General features: G+C 41.3%; 1 protein-coding gene and 1 long non-coding RNA gene across 2 annotated transcripts; one reads left to right on the plus strand and one right to left on the minus strand.

Moving 5' to 3' along the window:
• The first annotated feature begins 1601 nt into the window (after positions 1 to 1601).
• On the plus strand, positions 1602 to 7521 carry chst3a (carbohydrate (chondroitin 6) sulfotransferase 3a). Its single transcript, XM_086122806.1, has 4 exons — positions 1602 to 1947; positions 4994 to 5350; positions 5456 to 5974; positions 6100 to 7521. The coding sequence occupies exons 2-4, from the start codon at positions 5217 to 5219 to the stop codon at positions 6794 to 6796; spliced, it is 1350 nt and encodes a 449-aa protein (XP_085978932.1). The 5' UTR covers positions 1602 to 1947; positions 4994 to 5216; the 3' UTR covers positions 6797 to 7521.
• A 3244-nt stretch (positions 7522 to 10765) lies between these two features.
• LOC147199009 (uncharacterized) lies at positions 10766 to 17579 on the minus strand. Its single transcript, XR_015102151.1, has 3 exons — positions 16860 to 17579; positions 10923 to 11021; positions 10766 to 10835 (listed from the first exon to the last, which is right to left on the minus strand). It is a non-coding gene; the product is annotated as an uncharacterized LOC147199009 (long non-coding RNA).
• Positions 17580 to 24722: the final 7143 nt, after the last annotated feature.

The raw sequence follows: 24722 nt of genomic DNA on the forward strand, positions 1-24722 counted from the left end.
TGTACACAGCGGCCGGCCGTGCATTTGGTACCTGGGCCTTCAGTGAGGACTTACCCAACTTAATCCACCTCTTAATTCCACCAGTATCACATCGAAATTAGAGAAATATAAATAGGATACAAAAATGGAACACGCAACTGTGTCGTGTGCATCGTCTGCAGCAAATGGGAATCCAAATGTATCGAATGGCATGACGAAAATACGGTGTTTAAAAAAAGGCATCTAATTAGACCATATGCATTGCATATGATCACAAATATGTTTTGGTAACCCAAATTTATGTCATCGAGGGTCACTGCAAAGACTTGAAAATCAGATTGCTTTAAGAAAAAGTCCCATAACAATGTTATCTAAAGCTCCTCAACCCACTTCAACATTGTTCCTCGGAACGAAAATGCCGCAAGATGGCAACAAAGCACTACTTTTGGGTCCGTATCAAGAAGGGCCAAGTTTTTGCATCACTTGTGTGAGCACAGGATCACACTATCTGCCCGAGCACCTGCCGTCAAGATGCCCAATTCAGCTTTGCCCATTTTGGATTATTATTAATAATCTCCAGTGTGGTTGGCCAAGGGCAGAGGTTTGCTTTTAGTCCTGGTCCACTCCAGCAAAACTGGGTCATTCCTTTAATCTGTCCACAGAGAGTGTACTGTGGGGTCATACAGATGTTTTTTTTTTTTTTGGAAAACTGATTTAATAAACCGCAGAGGGTACGCACACAGTAACTACACTGAGTCATAACTCCAGGCAAATCCCAAAAGATATACCATACTACTTGTGCAGCAAATAGTCAGGAACTCAAGTGATTTGGGCCTAAACGTATTTTGGTGATATCTATGTAATCAAATTGAAACACAAACACGAGGCCTAACTGCAACTTGAGCCAATGAGAGAATAAATAAAAAGATTCAAGTGCAGACAACACAATTATGGAATTATTTGAAGGACAGATGCTTTATAATAAAGAAATAAATAAATGATGTCACCTCATGATCTAAACTTCTCAGGAGAACAACACATTCAAGTGCTTGCAAAAACATTGTTATGCTGTTAAATGTTGTGATAATTCCAAAACGCATTCATGGAGCAAACATAAACGTCCATATTTTTTTGTTCTAATCCAACGTTAACAAGAAAACGACTTTTTTTTCTTTTAAACAGATGCTGTCATGGCCTTATTTTCATTCTTGTACACTGCTACCCCCTAGTGGTCACAAATGATTAGCACGTCATAATATTGCACTCAGATATTGTATTGATTTCACTTGAACTAGTGAGTTTGACTTTATTGGAAAAGGCGCAAATCAATTACGAGTATGAATACAGTAGCAATCGTAGTAAGACAATCGCACTGTAGGAAAGCAAGGCAGCTTTATTTGTATTTCACCACAGCAGGCCAACCCACAGTGCTTGACTGAGACAGTGAAATCAAGACTAAAAAAAGGATTAAAATTAAAAGCTAAAAGAGAAGAGAGAAAATTAAAATGTATATACACGGTGGAAAGTTGGGGGGCGTGTCACGTGACTTCACCCACCCGCGGCACCCCACAGTTTTGTGACGTCACCCCCAAATCGTAGTCGATGGCTGGTGTGGTGCGTTTGCGTGTGTCGGTGCGCGCTCCACTCAGTCGGTGCACAGAATTAGACCAGAGAGGAAAAACAAAAACAAAACAAAACAATAAAGTTCAGAGGAGACACGTTTTTTTTAACTAGGGAACTTTAGGGATAGCTTTTCGAAAGTCCTGGTCACAATCGGAGTTCTTTTTTTCTTTTTCATGAATTATAATTTATTCCCACTTTGTCTCTCCGTGGATGGTTTTGTTCTGCTCATCTGCCTCGCGTGGAGGCGATATCATGGCAGTGTGCCCTTGCCGGCTACAATGCAGCAAGATGCTGCGTGGACGACGGTTCCCCCACGAACAAAGACAGACTGAGCGCAACGTCAAGGTAAGTCAATAGTATCGACAAACGAAGATCATTTTAACACGCTATTTTACCGACTGAACGGATCCTTTTCAAACTCCTCACTACCGCTTTTTAAAGATTCTACGATCCATCCTTCCTGAAGCGCTTATCCTGGCCGTTAAGTGTCACTTAATTCACAACACAGAGTAAAAAAAATAATATATTACGAGGATTATTGGTGACAGCGATGACAATGCGGAGGTAGCGCATGCTCATATCGTCGCGTTCACGCACTTCGTTGTAGGCTTTACAAAAACATCTGCACAGATGTGTCGTTGAAGCACAAACGCCTCAGTTGGACAGTTTTTAATGTTTTTCGGAAACATTCATGAGTGCGCATTCAGAACATGTGTGGAAATGTGTGAAATGCTTCTATTCAGTATACCTCCCCATCCCTCTTCGCCAAACACACACACATACACACGCTCTGCTTGCTTGCTTGTACGCAAACACGAGCACATACATATAATAGTTATAAACACACACAAATATACGTATACACGCATGCAAAAGCTAATAAATATCTACAGACACACAGGGCACACACAAACACACATTAACATTTATACACACACACACACACACACACACACACACATATACACACACACAATATATACCCATGATATGGTTAATTGAAGACTTTCAGTGGTGGCACTGTGACAAAAGCACCTCCATTTGAAAGAGCGCCCCGTTGCTTTGGCTGCCTCATTTACATACAGACTCAATGCTGTCCACAAGTAGATTTATCTATGACCATGTTTACATGCAGTCAATACACGGGTTCAGGTCAAAATTCCGGTTTCTGAAACATTTGGGATAAGTGCCCTGTGCGATTACTGGAGCTAAATTGGGTACCTGCATCACTTCCAGTAGGTCTCGGTGCTTCCCGGCATGTTGCAAGGTGTGCGACTCTGAATTTGGACTTGCCTGTCAAAAGTAGAAACTCATTAAACAAAACATCGGCATATTTAACACGTCATATGCGGCAACACGGGAACAACACGAGTCCGCTGAGCTATTTACCCAACAGATTAAGCATCAGGCCCAAAATCCACCAAAGTGTAATCTGATCGCATAATGTTTCATTGGGGATATTTGAGGGGGAGTCACACCAATGTTACTCAAATGAATCGAGTAGTGTTTAGTACAAAATCTTGATTTCAATTGGCCTCGCACTAGAGACCCCCCTGGTAACATCTTGCTGTTCGACCTCCTTGTTCAAGCGGGGGGAGGTGAATTCATTTCACCTTCCCGGGGTCCCACTAAGCCTTAATGACAATAGCTCATTGTCTCACTGAGATAGCAGTGAAGAAACTGAGAGTGTAGTTGATGCATTCTAGTGCCAGTTGAAGATATCCTGTCGCAAACCAGAACACGCCACATCGTCTGCGAACAGATACTCTATGATAAAGGGAAAAACATGGGGAGACCAGAAGACAATTGTAACATTTTTTTACTCTTTTTTTTGTTTTGGTCTCACTTCCAGCCATTTTGAGCTTTTTGACATTTTTACGAGTCACTGGATATGGTGAAGAGACGTTCTCCTTTCACCAAGGATAAAAGAAAAAAAAAGTTTGATTCTGCCTTTTTCAGTTTTTGGTTGTTAGCTGGGGCAGAGGCTTGGTCAGTAGTTAGAGAAGAAGCTTGGTGGACTGAAGAGTTTGACCTGGACAATGTGTTACTTGTGAAGAAACTGAGGTTAATCAAATATAGCTGGATTGTCTGGCCAACTGCTTTTAAATAAAACCAAATGTGTACCCTTGCATTCAGACAAATTTAGCTTGAGGTCAGTTGTAACATCTTCTAAACGTGTCAACATACCCAAGATACACGGCAAGTTAATCTTAACTGTCCCTGAGTGCATTAGCAATAAGCTAGGTTAGCTTAAGGCTACCAGCGAAAACATTACGCTAAACAATCTGAATGAAATGTAGATAGAATTTTCAGCAACTATCTTCAAACATGTACAAATGATAATATATTTAGAAACACACAATGCCTTTTACAGGGACTTGAAGACATTCAAAACCCATTTTGAGTTTTGATTTTGTTTTTGTCTGTCCAGTGACAATTAGTGATTTAGAGTAACATCCCAGAAAAAAAACCCCAGCCACGCATCCAGTGGGAATTCAGATCTCAGTGTTTCCACTTGTGAAGGCAGCCATTAATGGAAACTGTTGCGAGATCCTAAACAGACTGATGGGTGTTTCTGCTTGAACAAATAGTACGATTTGCCAAAACGCTCCAGCAACTCCTGAATATGTAAAAGCGCGCACGCTCCAGTGCCTCGGTCTTTTAACGCTTTGACACTCGTGACGTATTCAACTGAGATAATTGGGTGATATTTACTTACAGAGCACACGATCGGCCAACAAGGGCCTGAAAATCGTGTTTAATGAGATACTTGAAATGTGAAAATTAATCCTGCTCATGAACGGGTCCAAAATGGCATGATGGGTTATGGGAATATAGTCGAACGGATCTGCAAAAAAGAAAAAGTTCAATTAGGGGAGAAGAAACAAAAAATGCAACTTTAAAATAGCTGCCGGAAAACAATTGTCACCAAGTCCCAATTTACCGCAATCATCATGCAGCGCAATCACTTCTAATACCTGCGCATTGAAATTTCGATAAGTGTGTTGAAATCACACAGATGAGTTCCAGTGGATGAGTTCCAGTCCAGGCTGAAAAACATTCCTGTTTGCACACAAGCCCCCGCGCCCCCACCGCCCCGCCCGCCCACCATGATCCCCAACCCAATCCCTCATCCATCTAAGTATTCTTTCTCCGAGTCTCCAAAACTCGCTTGGTCAGAAAACTGTTGGAACATTTCTGAGGTTTAGTATCGGGCCAGCTGTGACGTCAAAAATGGCTGAAAATGTTTGTCAAAAATGATCCGTTTGGCAAATAGGCAATTCATTTTAGTACAGTGGTCCCTAACTATATTGCGGATTTGCTATATTGCGGATTTGTTTTCAAGTATAATTCTGCATGCTGTTTTTTTTTTTGTTTGTTTTTCGTGCAGGCCCAGTAAGGCAACCCCAACGTTGTTCGACTTTTCCCCTCGTCAAAAACGTCATTTCTTTTGGAAATTTATCCAAGCCTTGTGATTAGCTGGCGACCAGTCCAGGGTGTTTTGTGGGACAGGCTCCAGTCCACTAAAATGGGGATAAGTCCTGCACAAGAAGGTGGTATGGGTGTTAACCAATTAATCTTTGTCACACAATCTTTTTTTTTTTTTGTGCAGAATGACACCCTTTAGAATTGGAGTTGCCACTCCAGAACTTAAAAAAAAAAAGAAAATGAAGATTAAATATGCCGTTGTCTTCGTCTTTATCGTGGCGTTGGTCATCATCGAAAAGGAAAGCAATATCATATCAAGGTAAGACTTACACGCATCCCCCCAAAAAATCGACTCGTTTCCTAATCGCCTTCAGCCAGCCCATCTCTCTCATCTAATCTAATATCTGATACCTGTTGTCATCAGGATGTCCGACAAAATGATGCAGAGGCAAACTCCGCCGCAGACCACGCAACCGTCACCGGATTACAGCAAAACAACCCCAAATAACTTGACCGCGCTCGACATGCTGCTGTCTCAAGTCAATGCTTCCGAAGAGAGTCGCACCAATCAAACCGAGGAGCGGCGTGAGGAAGAACTTCAAAATGGTGGCCGTAAGAACATATTGCTCATGGCCACCACGAGATCAGGTTCTTCCTTCATGGGCGAAGTCTTTAACCAGCACGGAAAGAACATGTTCTACCTCTTCGAACCTCTGTGGCATGTACAATACACGCCGACCAAGACGTACAACAGCAGTTTCTTGCCGGCAATTTATCGGGACGTACTCCAGGGCCTCTTCCTGTGTGACTTTTCCCTTCTGGAGAAGTTCCTCTATCCCCCACCCCAGGACCATGTGGCCACGTGGCTGTTCCGCAGATATTCCAGTTTGTCACTGTGTGAAGAGCAAGTCTGTACCCCCTTCGTCAAGGAGGTTTTTGAGAGGTATTGTTGATTTTGTGTCTGAATGAGACAAACCAAATAGTAATCGTCAGTCAGGAGGTCCGTCGTGTTATTTTAACCGCGCTTCCGTCAGTAAATATTGTCTAAAACGTGTGCCCTTGTTTTAGGTTCCGCTGTCCAAATCAGCAGTGCGGTCCACTCAACCTGACCCTCGCTTCGCAGTTGTGCCTTTCCAAACAATACCAAGCCATCAAGACTGTCCGCGTCCATCAGTTGGAAATGCTGCGGCCTCTGGTGGAGGACCCTCGGCTGAATGTCAAAATAATCCAGCTAGTCCGTGATCCGCGTGCCATATTAGCATCACGCATGGTGGTCTTCTCCACAAAGTACCAGACGTGGAAGTCCTTGGTGCAGGACGGTCAGGTGCCTGAGAATAACGAGGAGTGGAAGGCGCTACAGGGGAACTGCGACAACATGAAAAGGTCTGCTGAGCTGGGCCTGAGCCAACCTCGCTGGCTGAGGAAAAGCTACATGTTGATGCGCTACGAAGACGTCACTCGCAACCCCATGGAGAGAGTCGAGGAGATGTACAGGTTCACGGGGATTCCGTTCAGCCCCGAAGCCCGCGAGTGGATCCTGAGGAACACCCAAACCACGCAGAACGCCGACGACTTCTTCTCCACCCAAAGGAACTCGTCGGAACAGGCGGAGAAATGGAGATATAGCATTCCTTTCACACTGGCTCAGGCGGTGCAGCGACTGTGCGGACCCACCATGAAACTGTTTGGCTACAAGTTTGTGGACGATGCAAAGATGCTCGTCAATAAGTCTGTCAGCTTGTGCGAGGACAAGACATTTCACTAAATAGCCCCAGGCTGTAGTTGAGAAACACCCGCCTTAATGTTAGCCCCGCAATTTGTGGGGGCTTGGTATTGAGCCCTGCGGCGTAGAAACTGATGGATGACTTTGTCATACTTTGTTCGCACAGATGATTAGATTCCAATTTAGACAGAGCATTGGCATCTTGTGCCATCTTAGGCGAAAACAAAAAGCACAAAAATTGTGAAAATTGAAATGTAAAAATGTGGGGTTTTGCAGACCAAAATGCACGTCTCACATTTGGACTGTACACGAAAAAGCCGCTTGGCAAAAAGAAGTATTTATTGGAAAGCTAGTTACAAGCCTAAGCCGAGCATATGAACAAAACGTGTCCTTTTTTTTTTTTTGTGATAGTGGCTGATATTTAAACATTGACTGATGTTTTGTGTGTGTTCATTTTGAAGATTTATGATAAAGCTGTGATAGAAGTGCCCAAGAAAACAAAATGTGCTTTAACGCTGTTGGCTGTGACTCAGGTAAAGTGAAAGCTGAACTCAACCAAATGGCACTTTGAGAAATCCTCATGTGATATTCAGTCTTTGCGATGGGAAAGGAAGCTTTTCAAAGTATTGTGTTTTTTAATGCTAAAGATAAAACTGTAGAGCGTTCACGGAATCATTCCAGTAGCAATACATTTAGTGTTTCTATCTCCTGCAAACTGTCTTTTCTTCTTTTGTAGCATTTCTTCTAATAAACTGCTGTCTGCACCAGAGTGCGTGGAGACAAATGTGTTTTGCAATAAACCTGCAGGCTACAAGCCCTGGAGGAGCAGAGTTTCACACTTGTGCTGTAAGGCCTGCAAAGTATTAAGACACTGTAAAGTGAATGAAGAGATATTTTTTTGTAAATATACTACACATGTTCCAAGATAATTGCTGAAATCATGCAGGACACTATGTAGTATTCAGCTGTGGAGAAATAACGTTAAACCGTTTTTTTGACATACCCTTTAAATGTATTTTTTTTTCTATGTTTAAGACTAAAACAGGGTTCCGTAACACAGTTGTATCCCAGAATGAGTCGCCTCTACCCCAATATATACAAACCTGAGCGCCTTTATCCACCTCAGTTGCTATCTGGCACAATTTCAATGTGCAGCTAGCTAGCTAGCAAACTAGCTAGAGAAAAATTGACTGGTGAGTGGGTAGCGGAGGACCTTTATGAGCTGTTTATATCTGGAAGGACAAGTTTGAGGAGCCAAACATGGCCTATGTCTTGAAGTGAAAGCTATGTGCCATAGCATTCACTGTCCCTCTTGATGGTATAAAGGTATCCACTGTGACTCAGCATCAATGGCTGCATTGTGCTCACTTTTGGCTCGGGCTCGGCTCAAATTGCCTGTTTTTTTTTTTTTTTTTTTTTTTAAAGCTAGTGAAAAAGCATATACATACCTATACTCTGCATGATTTAAAATGTGAACATGAAAGCATTGCAACTGGTGCGTCTCGATGTGCGCGGGGTCAATGTGGAAGCATTTAAAGACAAAATGAGTACAGTGAAGCTACAAGGAAGCCTGAAACAAGTCATACAGTCGACTCACGCGGATGCCCGAATCACTCCGCTTGGCTATTACGTTTTAAGCATAAGCACTCATGTTGTTCAAGCCTTAAAGGTCAAGTGTGACTGAAATGCTCTCTCAAGTCATCGTCATCAGAAAATCTAAATTATGATTTGGCCCTGCCTGCTCTCAAGGAGACACTGGCTTACTCAAACCAAGACTACTTTACCCTACCAACAAATATATACACACAGTGTTCTTTTATGCACTCGCACATTCAATGAGCGCGCTTGTGCAATGGACGGAAATAGAGAGAGGCAAAAGAAACAGGAAGCATTGGCACCCACCCCGCCTATAGGCCTCATCTGTATTCCATGTCACTTAAACACCACCCAAATCTCAAATAATGCAAAGATATTTCAGAGATTGGATTCTATATTTATTAATGTTTGAAGATAATTGTTAAACACACGGCCAAAGACTGTAGCATGCAATTCAGTTGTTTTTGGGCGCGTGTTATCACAAGGCCCATTTCTACCACTATGTCATGCAGTTAGCTAGCTAACGAGGCCAACATCTCGAACTACATATTCCTCGGAAGTCACAATTTACACAAGTGCTCTGTGATGTCATTTAAATTCCCAAGCAAGGATTTTATTCCTTGGTCAGCCCGCTGGTTGATAAAAGCCCCACAGGCCTTTTAGCTTGAAAAGCTAGCTGTTAGCTAGCGCCTCCCGATGCGGAATGGTAAGTCAGCCCCATGGCAAACCGGTGGGCTATATTCAAGCCACCTGAGATTTTTTGCTGCCATATACTTCTCTCCATAAACTACAAATCAAATTGAGTTTACCGGTAAATGTTAACATAGTGCATCCTGTAATTTTACACGAAAGCTTAGTACTGCTTCTAACTTTCTATGAGTAGCATACTGTATTTTCGGCGTCACACGGGGAATTAAGGCTCATGTTCAGTTCTCCACCTCTGGCAAACACACACATACACATTGTAGCCCTACCCTTTTTTTTGAAGTGCATACTACATCATCTTGGCCGCCCCACTTGTAAGGTAAATACATGCTGTGGTTGGGCGAAAACACTGAGTGGCCTCACATGCCTCCCGAGCTTTCCCGGCTGACAGATGCCTTGTGTTTAGCTCCACTCTACTAGCCTTTGCAAGGATATCTCGAACTGAATGAATCTACCTCTTGTTTCAATTCCCATTTGCGAGCTGTCTTGTAATTTCTTTAGATTTCTGCTTTGTTTTAATCATTTAATCCAATAATCTATATGATTTTAATGTGATTGTGGTGATGTCTAAATAGTTTGGTTCTCTTTCTGTCATGTAATTGATTTATCTAAAGCACTCTGAATGATATTGTACATGAAATGTGCTGTACAAATAAATTGGCTTGATTCGACTCTCGGATATATCCAGAAAGAAAGCATGAAAACTTAAATAATGAACTAGTTTAGTTAATTCAAACCTACAGAGATCCTGCAGAGGGAGGCAGAGCCCACGGCGACATTTTATTTCGGGGGCCACTCTCACTGTTGATGTATTACTCTGAATTAGGCATAAGAAAGTTTAGAAGTAATTATTCAGTCTGGAAATATATTAAAGAAATGTGAGGAAATAATTTCGAGCTTCAAACTTTACCCTTTGGGTATATTGTAATCTTATTTTTTTAATGGGGGGGGGGTGTCCTTGTGTTTGGAAAAACAAAATGAACTCAAATCAATTATTGATTCATTGACACACCAACCATAAACTCAGTGCAGCAGTGTTACAGTGTACTGTTGCTGTTTTGTGTACATCATCCTGATTGCTGTCGCATCTTTACCCAGGTATGGTTTCTAATTATTTCACTATTCCGCTACAAGAGCAGTCTCAGGTTGATTATACACAACACTCCGAGAGGTCATGGAGCCCTCAGCAGGTGCTTAGTTGTCTTATTTCTTGGGCCTGCCCTGGTTAATTCGTGTATCCAAGTTCAAGTAAAATGTTTAGCACAAGAATGCAGAAATGCGTGTACATGATGTGTTTTGTATGCGGCCACGTTTTTGCATGTGTGAGGCCGGCGACGTCTTTGGGTGATTGCTCATATGTGCCGGCTTAATTAACAGCATGATACGTTTCCGCGAACGCTGCTTCTTTCTTGTGGCTTCTCTCTGAGCTCAATGGGACGGAAGTGGAAAAGATGTTCACGTGAAAAGCGAGTGCAGGCCAGCAGCACTAATCCGCAAATAATGACAGCCAGGCTGGGCCCAACGTTGCACAGGGCACACATGGACAATTTAGTCAATGAACCTAACATGCATGTTTTTGCAATGTTGGAGGAAGCCAGAGTGCTTAGAGAAAATCCATGCAACTTTGAACTCTGAATCTGAAGCAGACTTGGGAACCATGAGCACAAGGTGCCGCGCTTAGCCTAGCATGACAGGGGATATATTCATGACCTTACCTGTGCTTTGTGCTATCCATCTGACAGTGCCGCTTTGACCACCATGGCAGCCATCACACATGGGCCTGATATATACACACACAAAAGCATTGTTAGATGGCAGGTGGGCAGCAGTTGCCCCAGGGTGATTTCCCCCCCCCCCCGAGACTCACCTGTATTATTTGTGTCTTCACCACTTCCTGTGTGAGTAGCACGTGTTGATTCAATACAATGGGGGGCTGGACATCACAGCACTGCCACACACGCCCACTCTGTCATTGTGGCAGAGTGGAGATTGAAGAGGGGAAACGAATGAGAGAGACAACAAAAACTAAGTAGAGTGGCGGCTTGCGGTATGAGTCTTAATCTTTTCATTGCTACCTATTTACTGGTTTTGTGCATTCTGAAATGCCCGAAGATGTGTCTAATAGCGCCTAAGGCAAAGCCTTGTGCAGTAACCCTAAGATGCCACAAGAGGGTACTAAAAGTCTAGTTTTTTTAAAAACTGAAAGACACCTTGACTGAAAAACAATTCTAATCATTTTTGACTCTCATTTAACCATGTTTTCCTCACTAGAGGTGTACATAATAGTGATTTTGTACAAAAACATGAAAGGTAAAAGAAAATGTGCGTCTTTAAAATAACCACATAGCGAGCCTGTTAGTCCTCTGGCTTAATGCTGGGGAGCATCTACTGTCGGGGTCAGCAACTTTCTTGAAGCTGAGAGCTACGCTTCAGTGCTGATTCATGCGAAGGGCTGTCAGTTTGATACACCCTTGTGAAATAACATATTGGGCATTTGCTATTATTAATAATTAATGATAGTCATAGCCCGCAGGATCCTCTGGTGGTCCTCTTGGGCTACTGTTTGTTGTGACTCTTTAACCCTTTAAACAAACACAGAGAATCGACTGCGCGTCACCTTATCCTCAGCCGCCTTCTTCGGGGCACCCTCTGTCACGCAGGCCACAGAGCCGACCTTCTCAAGTTGCTCTGGCCCGGAATTTATGAATCTCGCTTTGCATAATTCAAGCTCCCGCTCATTCTTTTTAAAGACTTTCCCCTTCACAGAGAACTTGAGAGGTAACTCCCGAGCCCGCCCCAAACAAAACCGCGTGGCTCGAAAAATAATAATGCTGCAATTTTAATTAGACGACCAGTCGCTGCTTCATAATAGATGAGGAGTTGATCGTAGGTCAACAGGCTGCAGGGGGATCAGGTCCAGGGAGCAAATATGACAAAGCTCCAGAGCAGACAGCCCATCGGCCCACCAGAGCTTTTGTTCCAGCTGCGTTATGCTGCTGAGACACTACAAGGTTTGTTATTGGAGAAGCTTATTAACTTTCAGACAAGGTTCGCATAACAGGGTGGGTGTCATGGGATGGAATGAAAATATTGTTCGTATCTATCAACGGTATCAATATTTCTCTCATTTGTGAGATTTCAGTTTGTTTCTCTTATGGATGTTTACTGAACCTGTCGAGTGAGAAAAAAAAATTGGACACACCATGGAGAGGTGGTGTTAACAAGCCTGTCAAATTTAAATGAATTAAAAAAAAAAAAGTCAGGCTTCAAAGTGGTGAAAGTTTGAGACTCATCAGACAGTAGGCCAATATCTCTTGTAAGAGCCACAATTTGAATAACTTGCGCCACTATATTTAATTACCTGTTAACTTTCCCTGAAATGCCCCTTTTAATGTGGACTCATACACAGACACCACCAAGCAAGGCAATGGTATATGTGACGACCCCGCCGCCAAACTGTGTTATGCGAAAGCCTGTTAGCCTGCAAGCTAGCCACCAGCTAGCATAATGAACACTTAACTTACCCCTAAGTATCCCCTTTTTTATGAGGACTCACACACAGAAAACACCAAGCAAGGCTCTAACGTATCTAAATGACCCCGCTGCCAGTTCACGACATCTGAAAACCTGTTAGCCTGTAAGCTAGCCACCAGCTAACGTAATGAACGGTGAACTTTGGCTGAGGTGTCTCTGTTGTGCGGGGCCGTGAGCGAATTGGACATCATTTGAAAAGGCAGAGGCAAGGGCCCAATAATGTCATAACTTAGACAAATCACTTTAAAGTAAATTAGATATAGTTTAACTGGAAATAGAACAATAAAGGGGTGCAGACTAATAACCTATGATTGTCAACTTGATTAAAAAAAAAAAAAAGGGGGCCACCATACATTTTTATTAGATATTGTTGCTTCGACTTGCTCTTACTGCTGTATCGGGTGGACATGTAGCCAACTGTAAATGGTTTCAACTCAAGGCAGGGGCCCAATGACTATTCCTCAGTGACTGAGCATGGGAGTGGGCCCATCTTAAATCTGCTTCAGCCCAGTCTAACACATACACACACGCACACGCACGCACGCACAATCGGGGTTACAGAGTTGCTTCACAGCCTGACCACCTTCCCTTTGATTCGCCGCTCAGTGTAACTTGTGACTGTTTCAATTAAAAGCAAAACACGGTGGCAGTGTCTCACTGGGAAATCCACAAAGGGCGCTAATACTTTTCTTCCTGTCGATGCGAGGCTGGCCTCCTTTTGTGGCACTGATCGTTCACCTCTCTTTTTCTTTGCCTTCCTTTGCTTAAGTATTGTTTGGTGTGCCCGGCTAATGATGGGAACAGACATATTGCCGTATTGAAGGCCCTGATCAGGTAAAAGAGATTGAATCAATAGTTTGATTTCAATGAAATCGCTATAAATAAATTTGATCAATTAGTGGTCCATTTGACTGACTTTTATGCCAGCCTTGTGGGTTCAGTTCCTCCTCGGTGATTGACATTTGGAGTAGGCGTGACTATGAACAGCATCGTGGGATCGAAAATAGATGAATTAATTGAAAATTTCTCATGAAACATTTTTAGTTATTCTGTATTAGCAAAAGGGATTCTTCACAGCAACATTTTATGCGGTTCGGTGTATCTCAGGGCAGGATGTTCAGCTCCTTGTCCATTACAATATCAGATGATTAATTTCTATTCAGTAATCTATATAAAGGTATGATATCACACTATTGGGCAACGATGAAGCGAGATCAACTACACATCACATTTCCAGTTACCATCAAAACCGTCAACCCCAATGATGAATTTGAAAAACAAAACAACTTTCAATGAATGAAAAAAATGTTGACATTTTTCAATTTTGATTTTGTTTGGACATGGAAATTTTGGATTTTTTGTAAGTGAGTTTTTTTTTGTTCCCTTCAAAAAAATATATATAATTTTATGTTTCCACATAGCATATTTTAATGACTGCCTTCAATATAGACGCGTGAGAAGGAACTATTATTTCCTTATTTGCTTGAAAAATAAAAAAAACAAATCCACAGTCCAGAGTTGTGGGCACTTGGTTTAGCAGTACATCAACAAAGATCCATAAAATAGACTTACATAAAGTAATTCTTCTCTTTAACTTTGTACTAAGCAGGAAGAAACACCCCGTGTTCATCAAGCGGCATCCCAAAGAGCTGACAGCTGTCTGCACGTTAGTCACACGCATACAGTTCCGCGTTGTGCTGTTTTGACAGATGCTTCACAGAGGTTTGTGTATGTCTCTGTGCGTGTGTGACAAGTCCTCTCTTCCTCCTGGGGATCAATGTCTGTCCTGTTCTATCTGATGTTTATCTGCAAGTGATCAATCACGTCGCAGACGGCCTGCGGGTTAGAGTTACCGCCGCAAACCGAGGGTAAGGATGAAAAGGATATTTAAGATGAGGTTTGATTGGAACGGTTTGAATATAGAACAATAATAAACATTTTAGGAATTTCTGTGGCCTACGTTGAGTCAAATAGTGGGCCTCTATCGTAATAGACATCGTGTCCCATCTACAGCGATTGTGGCTTGCAGGCAGCAGCATTTATTGCAAATGATTCATTGTCTAAAGTCAGGATATTCAGTTCTGAACGCAATTGTCAGTAATCCTCCTCGGCCTCTTCAAGTGACATTTTTGGCCCGAGGAAACGCTTGGACAGATTCTTCCTCCTCTACCGCATAGAAACAGTGTCATCTCTCACTCGTTGACACAGCAAATAAACAAAGCCCCGGCAACTTTATCTCTCACTTCCTTCTACATTGTTTCCTTGATGTGTTTCTGAAGGAACTTGGGCATAAGAGAGAAAAAGGCAGATGTATTTCTTAGCTAACAAGCCCAAGGCGGGCAAACAGCCAGGGACTGAAGGTTAAGTGCATGTACTAATACTCACAAAAAGCAACTTAACACCTCAGGATACAATGATATTGCATTCGTTTCCTCTCGGGCGCTCCATTTGTAACGCCCTTGAAAGAGTCAACGTTAAGTGCTACCTCGTGTAACTCGTGGTGGGAATCTATTTACTTTGTACCCAAAAAATAAAACATCTATTACTTAGAATCGTACTTCGATTAATCCCCCTGCACCAGTGAAATCTGCGAAATGGAAAAAACTCTTTTTAGAAACTCCTTATTCATGGTTTAAAAAAAAGCATTTAAATTTGTAAGGTTTTTAAACACACTTTTAAAAAATACAAATGAATAATAACAATAATACAAACACATACAATGGATCACACAAAAATATAGTTAAAAAAAACCTATTGCCCACAATATGCATCAATATCCTCCATTGATGAACATTATAAAGTTAAGCAACAGACGTCACTCTGTAGGCGTAAAAATCAGGACCGAAGAGGTTTGATATTGAATTGACTTCACCAAAAACTAGGCGGAGCTGAAACTTTCAAATTTAGTGTGAAACAAAATCATGTGCCACCATCTAGCTGTCAACAGTGAAATTACATCAAAAAACCAGGAGGGAGACCATAACACGTATTAATTGTACAAAAAAAGAAAATCGGGACACCATACCCACTATATTCACTCCACTCTAATCATATTTTTATTGAAAAATCTGGAAAAAATATCATGATCAAATACAACCGAATCCAGAAATCAACACAAAAAAATACTACGAAAGTTGTCGCATGAGGAGTCTGAACTAGTTAAACAGTGAGAAAAGTGGTAAACCAGCCTGGAGAGAAATGAGCGCCGGCTCATGTCACACAGTGCAGTATTCACCAACATCTAATTGCTGGCCATTGTCTTCGTTTGACTTTTAACCTCTCTCATAAATTATGCCTCGGGATACTTGAACCGACACCACCTGCCCACCCCTCACCTCATCTCAAAGGACAGCGTGGGATTTCCGACTTGAAAGAAAAGTGTCGCAAGTACGCATCCAAAGTTCTCATACCAACTACAGTCATTGTTACATCACTGAAGGACTAGAATGTGTCATAAAAGGACTGTCAATTGTGCTTTATTAGCACCATGTTCGTTTGTATTGTTCTCTCTTTATAGCTTTATATTCTCTGTTATAATAGACATGCTTAAGTACAAATCGAATCATAACTAATCTAACAATGCAAGACACAACTCTCTTTCCGAATCTTTTTTTCTTTTTTAATCATAGGTATGAAATCAAATATACATATTTCAAGGTAAAGATTTATAACGTTTCAATTCAAGATGTATTAGTTACAAGACAATTTCACTAGAGGGCAGCATTGTCCCAAAATGACCTCAAGCGCAATTATTTATTAGGATGGCATAAAGTCCACATTTCTTCGCGGCATGCTCTTCTGCCATTCGGTTCTGTTGAAAATAAATGTACAAAGGAGCCTTGAGACAACCGCTCTTGTTCAGCAGCAGTACTAATGGGATTATAAAACGCGTGTGTGTGAGTGTGCGCGCGTGTGCGTGCACTCATACACTTTAGCAATCAAAGCTAACTTTTGTAGGCAGACGAGATTTTTTGGGATTTGTTTAGTCTTTATCTATCTGTCCATTTTATATCCTGCTTATCCTCAACATTGATTTTTTTTCCAAGTTGTGGTTTTCTTATATAATTGCTTCGTGTTGCCTCTGCATTTGTATGACTACGAGTCTCACCAGCACACATTACTCTTTAAAAAAAAATCACATCACATTCTAACTGATGGTAAAGGGAAACAATAACATTTAATTCGCATAATAGATGGGGGAAGATTTAACTATCATCACTATTACAAGCAACATAGAAAAAAACCGTATGGATTCATATTAGTAATTTACCAGTTTCTTGTAGCGCTGATCTTGCAACTCTCGCAGGTGGCCGCGAAGGGGCAGCAGAGGTCCATAGCAGAGAAAATGAAATGAAGCACTCGGGTTGGAACAAAGGATCAAAGATCAACAGACAACTTCAAATTAATCAGTTACGTTTGCTATAATTATGACAAGGAAAATACGAGAGGATTTTAAAAAAAACAAGTCCTCCCGCTGATTCTTTAATGATCGTTAATTGAGATTTGCACATATCCAAATATCAAATCTGTGTGGAGCCGGTGCTGTTCCTGGGTGGGCTGCTTGGTGCACTCACTTCGAGACTTCCGGGTGAAGTGTTCTCTCAAAAAGACAGGGAGTCAAATTAAGAAATAAAAGAAAATATGGGGTGAGGGGGAGGGGGTGGGGGGGAGTGGTGGCCCTGTCTCGGTCTGGGAGGCCAGACCACAGCATTCAAATGTGATGAATAAAGAGGAGCGACAGTATCGGGCCAGTGGAGGGAGAATTTGGGCCACATGAAAGTGGCAACGCTCCCCCCTTCAGCTGTCAGCAGTTTTTAATGTGAGCGGACATACTGGGAGCTATGACTTCATCATCATGCTTTCATTTAAGTCAAAAGTTTGGCCTGACCCTGGAAGCTTGTGCTAACTTTTTTTTTTTTGCCCTTTAACTACTCACCACTACACCAATAAGGAGACCACATTTTTATCCTTTAAGGACCAAGACCAAAACGTTTGCATTTTACTGCAGAAATGCAATTCATGTGATGAAAATATGAAATATTAACATTGTGAATAGCTCATATGTCTTCTTTTAAGTTCTAGAACAGTGATCCCACGAGGGCTCACCCTGGTGGTGTGTGAAAAAAAATCCAGTCCAGTACATTTTGTTCAGCACAGTTCAGTTGTATTTAACTTTAGAAGACAACAGTCATTCTCACGAACTGTTTATTTTCATATATTTTGGTGAAAATGCATTCAATACAGTACGAATTTAATTGAACATTATATTATTATATAATATTATTATTTCAATATACTGTATATATTTTTTGAATTTCCTATACGGTAGCATGGTGCTCACATTGGCACTACATGGAGAGCATGTCATTTTTCAGTTTTTATTTTCAAACATTTAATTGGGTAAACTTTTCCCCTTTTTTTTGCAGTCCTTTTTTTAAATGAATGATTTTTTTTGTGCTAACAATTTAAGTGCTAACATTTAAATTGAATAATATCAGTACCTATTTTAATAGAGTTCACCCGCACTTTAAAAATACAATAGATTTGCATTTCATCTTTCGGTTAATATTTGCTTTTGAACATTTCTTCACGAAAAAAACAAAAACAAAACACACTTATGTGCATTACATTTAATTTGAGCCATTTTCCCTGTTTTGGAACTGGGCCTGCAATGCGACTGATAAATAAATAAATAAAACATTAAAACCACTGTTCTAGATTGATGCGTGGTAAATCTAAAATCCCTCCTTTAAAAGTCGATTATGTACCAGCCGGTATCAATGCTTCATGTTGTGCTCTTTTGATGGGTCAAACGGGTTTATTATACAGAAGCGATGTCCGCCGTTGTAGGTTCCTTGTCCAAAACAGTCATCTTTAGCCTTTACAAAGCAGAGTAATTGAACGGAGCCGTGATCTTTCCTTGCCTGTAGTTATTTGAGGGACGTCAATGACACAACAAAAATTGAAATGCACCCCCCCCCCTCCCTCCCTCCCTCCCACCGGCCCACCCCCCCTTCATGTTCTCATTCCTCCAAAAGGTCAGAAATTCAATCATGGCCGCTCAGGCTATAACAATATATGTACGGGAACGGGCTACTAGTGTTAACTCTCGTCAAATTCCTGGGCTGCCTGTGGTCATTTTGCCAAGAAGAGAGCGACGTCTCCCACTGGAGTTATCCATTAACAGCGACAACAGTCTTTTATTCCTGACTCATGGTTCAGGTAATTGGGAAGGAGCTTGGACACAGACAAATAAACATCGTTTTTATCCCCCCCGCCCAACATACGGTGCTATTAGCAACCCTTTTTAGTGGACTTTTTTTCCCCCCCGATATAAAAATTTACACTCATTCACTCATCTTCTACTTTCTAATCAGAATCGAGATATGATGTGGATTTTTAAGGGGACTATCTAGGGCCACTAAATTACAAAAATAAAATAAAAATCGCAGGATCCACTTATCGCACTGATTTGAATGAGCCCTCTTTTCACTAAGACAGACAAACAGATTCGTCCATGTTGATCTGTAAAAAGACACTTTGGCCACGCCCCTTGCAATCGATGCTTTCTGCTCACTGTGCATACCACCACCTTCACTCCGCGTTCCAGCAGTTTTTGAACCTGTTCGTTCCCAAAGTTCATGTTAAGATTGGTTTGGCTTTTCTGTTTTTTGCCCTAAAAGAATAAACAAATCACTCGTTATGTAGTGTGTGGGGTTTTTTTGTTTGTTTTTTGGGTAGCTCGTTATGTAGTGGACGATAGATTTCATTCATCAGTCAAATGATTTGTTGTGGAGCACTACTTTGGCGCATTGTCAATTCTGTCATTGCTTTAAGCATAATTACAACTATGAAATAAAATAACAAATATGTGACCAGTAAAAAAAAAACCAAATCGTTATGGTAGGATTATTTTAAGCAACACATCCTCCACCTCCTAATCATCTATTCTGTTTAGCCAGCTGCATACAGTGGCACGTGTTGCCAGCATGAAGTATTTTACCTAGCGTAAAGCTAAAAGATGCAAAGGCTTTCAAAATACCGCCTGCCAAAAAAAAAAAAAAAAAATAATAATAATTAAGCCGCGAGTACATCGAATAAAAGCCACAGCAATTCAGTCTCCCTCGCTCCTTACTATGAGTTGACTTTGGGGTTATTTTCCCTTCCCGCGTCTTTGGTTGTGATTCATATCGTCGCCACATGTTGGGGGAATCCAACGGAGGCCGTGACAGCGCATTAATGAGGTTGTTGATTTCAAACGGAGTTTCACTTCCTCCATTTCTTGCCCCCCCCTCCTGCCCTCTCCTCAAAAAGCACCAAAGCTAGCCCAGTGCACCCGATCGGGCTTCATTCTGATCCAAAGGCTTTCTAGAATGTGGAATACTGTGGCTGTTGTGCGAAGTGGAAAAATATATTTTTTAAAGAATTTTGCTCTCCTGCCAAATTGCATTCTGACAAACCATTATTCAGTATCCAACTTTTTTTTTCTTTCATTCATTTGTTAGTGTCCCTTTTTTTGTCAGTGACTCAGATTTGGTTTCTGAGCAGCTTCGGTTGTGCTTTTTGTGGTTCACATGTTGTCATGAACTGCTTGAATCATTTTATTAATGATAAATATATATATATTTTTTAAATGTTGGTGTGCAAATTCCAGTGGTGAATCAAAATCTTATGGGAATAAAATTGACAAGGGGTAAAAAAAAAAAAAAAACATTGGAGGATTTGGTTTTAGTCTAGACAGAGACATTTACTTTATTGGTGCTGTCACATAATTACAACATACTATTTTAACATGACAACATTATATTGTTTGAGGATGGGTGTGTTTTTTTTTGTTGTTTTTTTTACAACAAAGCACTTTATGTCCATCCATGCTAGTACAATTTTTTCTTTTTTTTTTGCTGCATGTATAAATTCTTTGCAAATTTACTTGTTTAAATATGACTTCCGTCCCTCATTAAAGATTCCAAATAAAATACGACTTTATTCTCATAACAGCAAACTTTTTTTTCTTGAAGAAATTACAATTTGCCATTTTGACGTGACTCCACTCCTCACCCCCTCGAAAAATAGGCAACTTTTTCATTTCATTGGCATTGAGGACCATAGTCCCGTTATTTATTTATTTATATTTTAAATTGCATAAACATTGTACAATATTAGACAATCAGACACTATCCTTATTTTATCGTGAAAAAAAAAGTTTTCAAATACTCATATATATATATATATATATATATATATATATATAGACATGACTTTAAGCACATTTTAAAGGAAGCTTGTAAGAAATTCAGTTAATCCTTACCGAACAATTAGTAAAACACGCGTTTCGTAAAAGCTGTCCAACATCAGTATTTTTCCTAAAATTTAACAGTTCCCAATAATTTTTTGTAGGTTTTTTTTTCCACCCCTACTAGGCTGTGCTCTAAACAACAAACAAGTCTTGCCTCCAACACTTAAAGTCACCGTCATTATTCTTAAAATCTAAGATAAACAATCCAAATTAGCCAAAGTAGTGTAGCTCCACGTGCTAGTCAAGATAAATCATTTACAATGCAATGAAAAAAAAAAGGACAATGAACAATAACGAAAAGGAATAAATTGTGATGATTGAGCACAAGGTCGAGTTGCTTTTTTTTTTACTGCGTGTGTGCCTGTTGCCCATGATGAGTTGATACGTGGAAGAGGTGCGGGGGGAGTGGATTAATGTGGTTTTGTGCGATGTGGTATTTACATCAAGCCTCATTAGCGATTTACTGCTCGCTCGCTGTGGCGCGTTCGTGAGGTCAGCGCGGTGGAAAAGAGGCGCTAACGCAGTGCCGTCAACCACCCGGTGACAGACAAAACAAATAAAACCTGGCCAAAGGCCTCGTATAACGACTATGTTGTTGTTTGATGGGCAAAAAATAATTTAGCGGTACCTAGTTTTTGCTCATTTAACATTTTTCACTTGATATATATCTCCGTGAGTGTTTTAAAGAAGTTTGAAGATTTAGAATTACTGTAACATCGACACTAATTTCCGTTAGTCTGTCTATAACGTTTTGCAAAATATGTGAGCGATAGTCGAGGGAACTTTTGTGAAATCACATGATTAAACTGGTTTGTTTGAAGAGTTTGGTGCAGCCACCAAAATCACCACCAGATGATTTTGGTGGCTGCAGTGTGTTAGCAAAAAACACAAAACCTCCCGTTTGAAAGTTTGACAAAACGAAAAAGTTTTTTCTTGCAGGATGCTGTGGATCAAATTGAAATCAATCAGAAAAACCTGTGGATAATGAGGTTTTGCAATTCGAGCATCGCAGGGATACGTTCTAGGCCCACTCGCAATATGTGAAAATTCATAGATATCGAAAGACCACAAACAAAAACACTTTTAAACACATCCTGAATCTTTTTGAGCATCAAAAACAACTTTTGCCTTAAACGGTGCTATCTCAAAATGGCAAATACCATAGGGAGGCTCACGAATGGCATCACTGTCGTGATGTCAACATTTTAAGCTACGGATATTTGAACATAAAAAGTGGAGCAACATACCTGTATGCAGACAGATCATATAACGATACTCACAGGCATATAGTCTTTATCCTCTGCAAAGAAAGAATATTATTATTGTTGAAAAATCACGGAGAATTTGGATTTATGTACAGTATATTTGTATGTCTTTGTGTATATATTGCCTCGAGGTGACCAAGGCGCACACAAGCAAAAGGAATACCACGACGTCCATTGAAGTGAAGCAATAACGTTATTATGTCATTACTGTGTGTTCCGTATGACGTTAGAGGAGGTCCATTGCATGAGACAAAGCATGTCGACACCCTCGGGTCCAGTCCTCTTTGATGGAGGTCCAGAACCAAGTCAAGGAATATCAAGGCCGTCGTCTCCCAAAAACCATCAGTAGCAGCACGCTGCGCTTTCAGCTCCTGTGGCCAGCGTTTGTGCAAACAGCAGAAAGTTGCGGCGTGTGAAGGGTAATGGGACATCCAGCGCCAGGGGACAGCAGGCGGCAGAGTCACACGCCAGTGCCGAAAGAAAGATGAAGTAATCTCGGGGAAACAAGTAGACACACTCCACTTCGAATTTTGCCCCAAACAAGATTAAAGTGACATTATTCTATGAGACCGTGGCAAGAGTATTAATCTTACACATCACAGAGGCGGAAGGCCAGACAAACAACGGGCCGGCTGCCAGAGAAGGAACGGCCGCACATTTTTTATTTTGTCACCGTTGGAGTTAACAAGTGGCCGTGGGAGTGCAATCATCTCCCGGTGGGAAAGCTTGAAGGGAAAAAAAAAAAGGCCATTACACGAGGCCGTTTTTTGGAACACTTGCCGTTTGAAGAAAGTGAAAGTATTAAGAGTGCTGAACTGTGTTGTTTACTACAACATTAGGTACACCGGCACAATCACGCAGCGATTCACCAACCTGACCGAAGCGAATTCTTACACAAGGAACGAGATGCATATCGGATCTTCTGTTATGAGAGATGCTGTACTCCCCCCCCCCCCCGCCCAAGTATTTTTCTACACGGCTTATCTTTTTAGTACTTTTGCCACCTTGGTTTAGTGTTATTTTTTCCCCCACGTTTCAACCGCACATTACATGCCGTGCGTTGTCACCATATCGGTGTTTAGATGCTTGTCGGACAAGGCGGCGTGGGGTCTCTCTGACTCACCAGCCCCCTCCACCCCACCGGGCACCACCGGGGAGGGTGGTGGTGGTAGTGGAGTGGGGGGGAATCTTAACACAATATAAAGGCTTCAACTGAGCAGCACCCAAACTGTTTTCTCCACACAAAGAGATTGGCTCCACCAAAATGTCATAAGCCTTTAATGAGATAGCTGATCTGTACCAGAGAAGAAAAGAGCGGGAATGAAAAGCTTCCCCTGTCCAGACATTGGCTATGTGAGCCAATGACTACAAAAAAAAAAAAAAAGATGAAGAAGAAGAAGAAGGGGAGGCGGGGGTTGTTGCCAACATGACAATGCTGCTCAATTAATTGGTGAAAAAGTGAAAATCCAATTAATGTGTATCACGCTGGCAGTTTTTGCATGATGATGGCTCATTAGGAGACCAAGCTGAGGCTGCAGGAGTCAAAGGAAAAAGAGGCTTAAACCCCACTCATTAAAGCTCGGTCCCTTCTCAGCGGGACCGCCTCATTTATGCAACAGGTTGGAGACAAAACCCCAATGTTACGCTTGTTTCCAAATCATGAATGGCCATTAAATGGCGTGGGTGGGGTTGCTTTTGCCTTATTTAGTCATTAATTTTTTTATTTTGAGGCGATGTTGTTGAATTTATTTTTTGAGCCAATGCTATCGAATCATATCATGCAGTGGTTCTCAAAGTGTGGTATGAGTCCCACTAGTGGTTCGTGGGCTCCCTCTCGGATGGGCCAATGGCGACACCCAAATTTTGTATTTTAAAAAAATATACAGTATATATATTTTTTACATCGCCATATTTTAGTGCTTACTCTATCTGGACTTCCCCACAATGACATACGTCTTTGTCGTCGCTAAGGCTATACACTTCATTGAGAGTTTGCTAATATTTAAACAGGCAAAGGAAAAGAAATGTAATGCAGCTTGAAGCTGACCTCTCACAACATAACAAAAAACGCATAATTAGCTAATTGAAAAAAAAAATCACTTGACCCATGTATTTTGAAGTCACGTTGTGTGTCCCCATTAAAAGTAAGCTTCTGCAGCTACTAAAACAGCCGATATAATTTCCTTTGTTGTTGCAATTTGTGGGTGCGCTAGTATGCTAGCTAATACTATTTGAGAGCCTCACGGCAAGGTGGGCTTTTTGTAACGATGAGCTGAACCGCTGAGTGCAGTCATTCCTGTAACATGAGGTCATGATCATGTACGTGCTAGATGTGTGGCGTTGATGTTTTATGATCTTCTCGATTTGAAGTGCTTTGCCACCACTTTGTGGCATCCATATGCAACTACAAACACCTTTTTTAGGGGATGCGGGCGGCACATATTGGCAATTTTTTTTTTTGCTTTTGGCAAAAGGGGCTGGTCCATTTTGCCCAAGAATAGTGGTGAGAAAAATAATGACTGAAAAAGCTCCGTCATGGGGTATTTGTACTTGTTGACTTTCCAACACTGCC

This window comes from Hippocampus guttulatus, chromosome 10 (genome assembly GCF_054856545.1).
Source record: "Hippocampus guttulatus isolate MCC_2025c chromosome 10, RoL_Hgut_1.0, whole genome shotgun sequence".
NCBI classification, from domain to species: Eukaryota; Metazoa; Chordata; class Actinopteri; order Syngnathiformes; family Syngnathidae; genus Hippocampus; species Hippocampus guttulatus.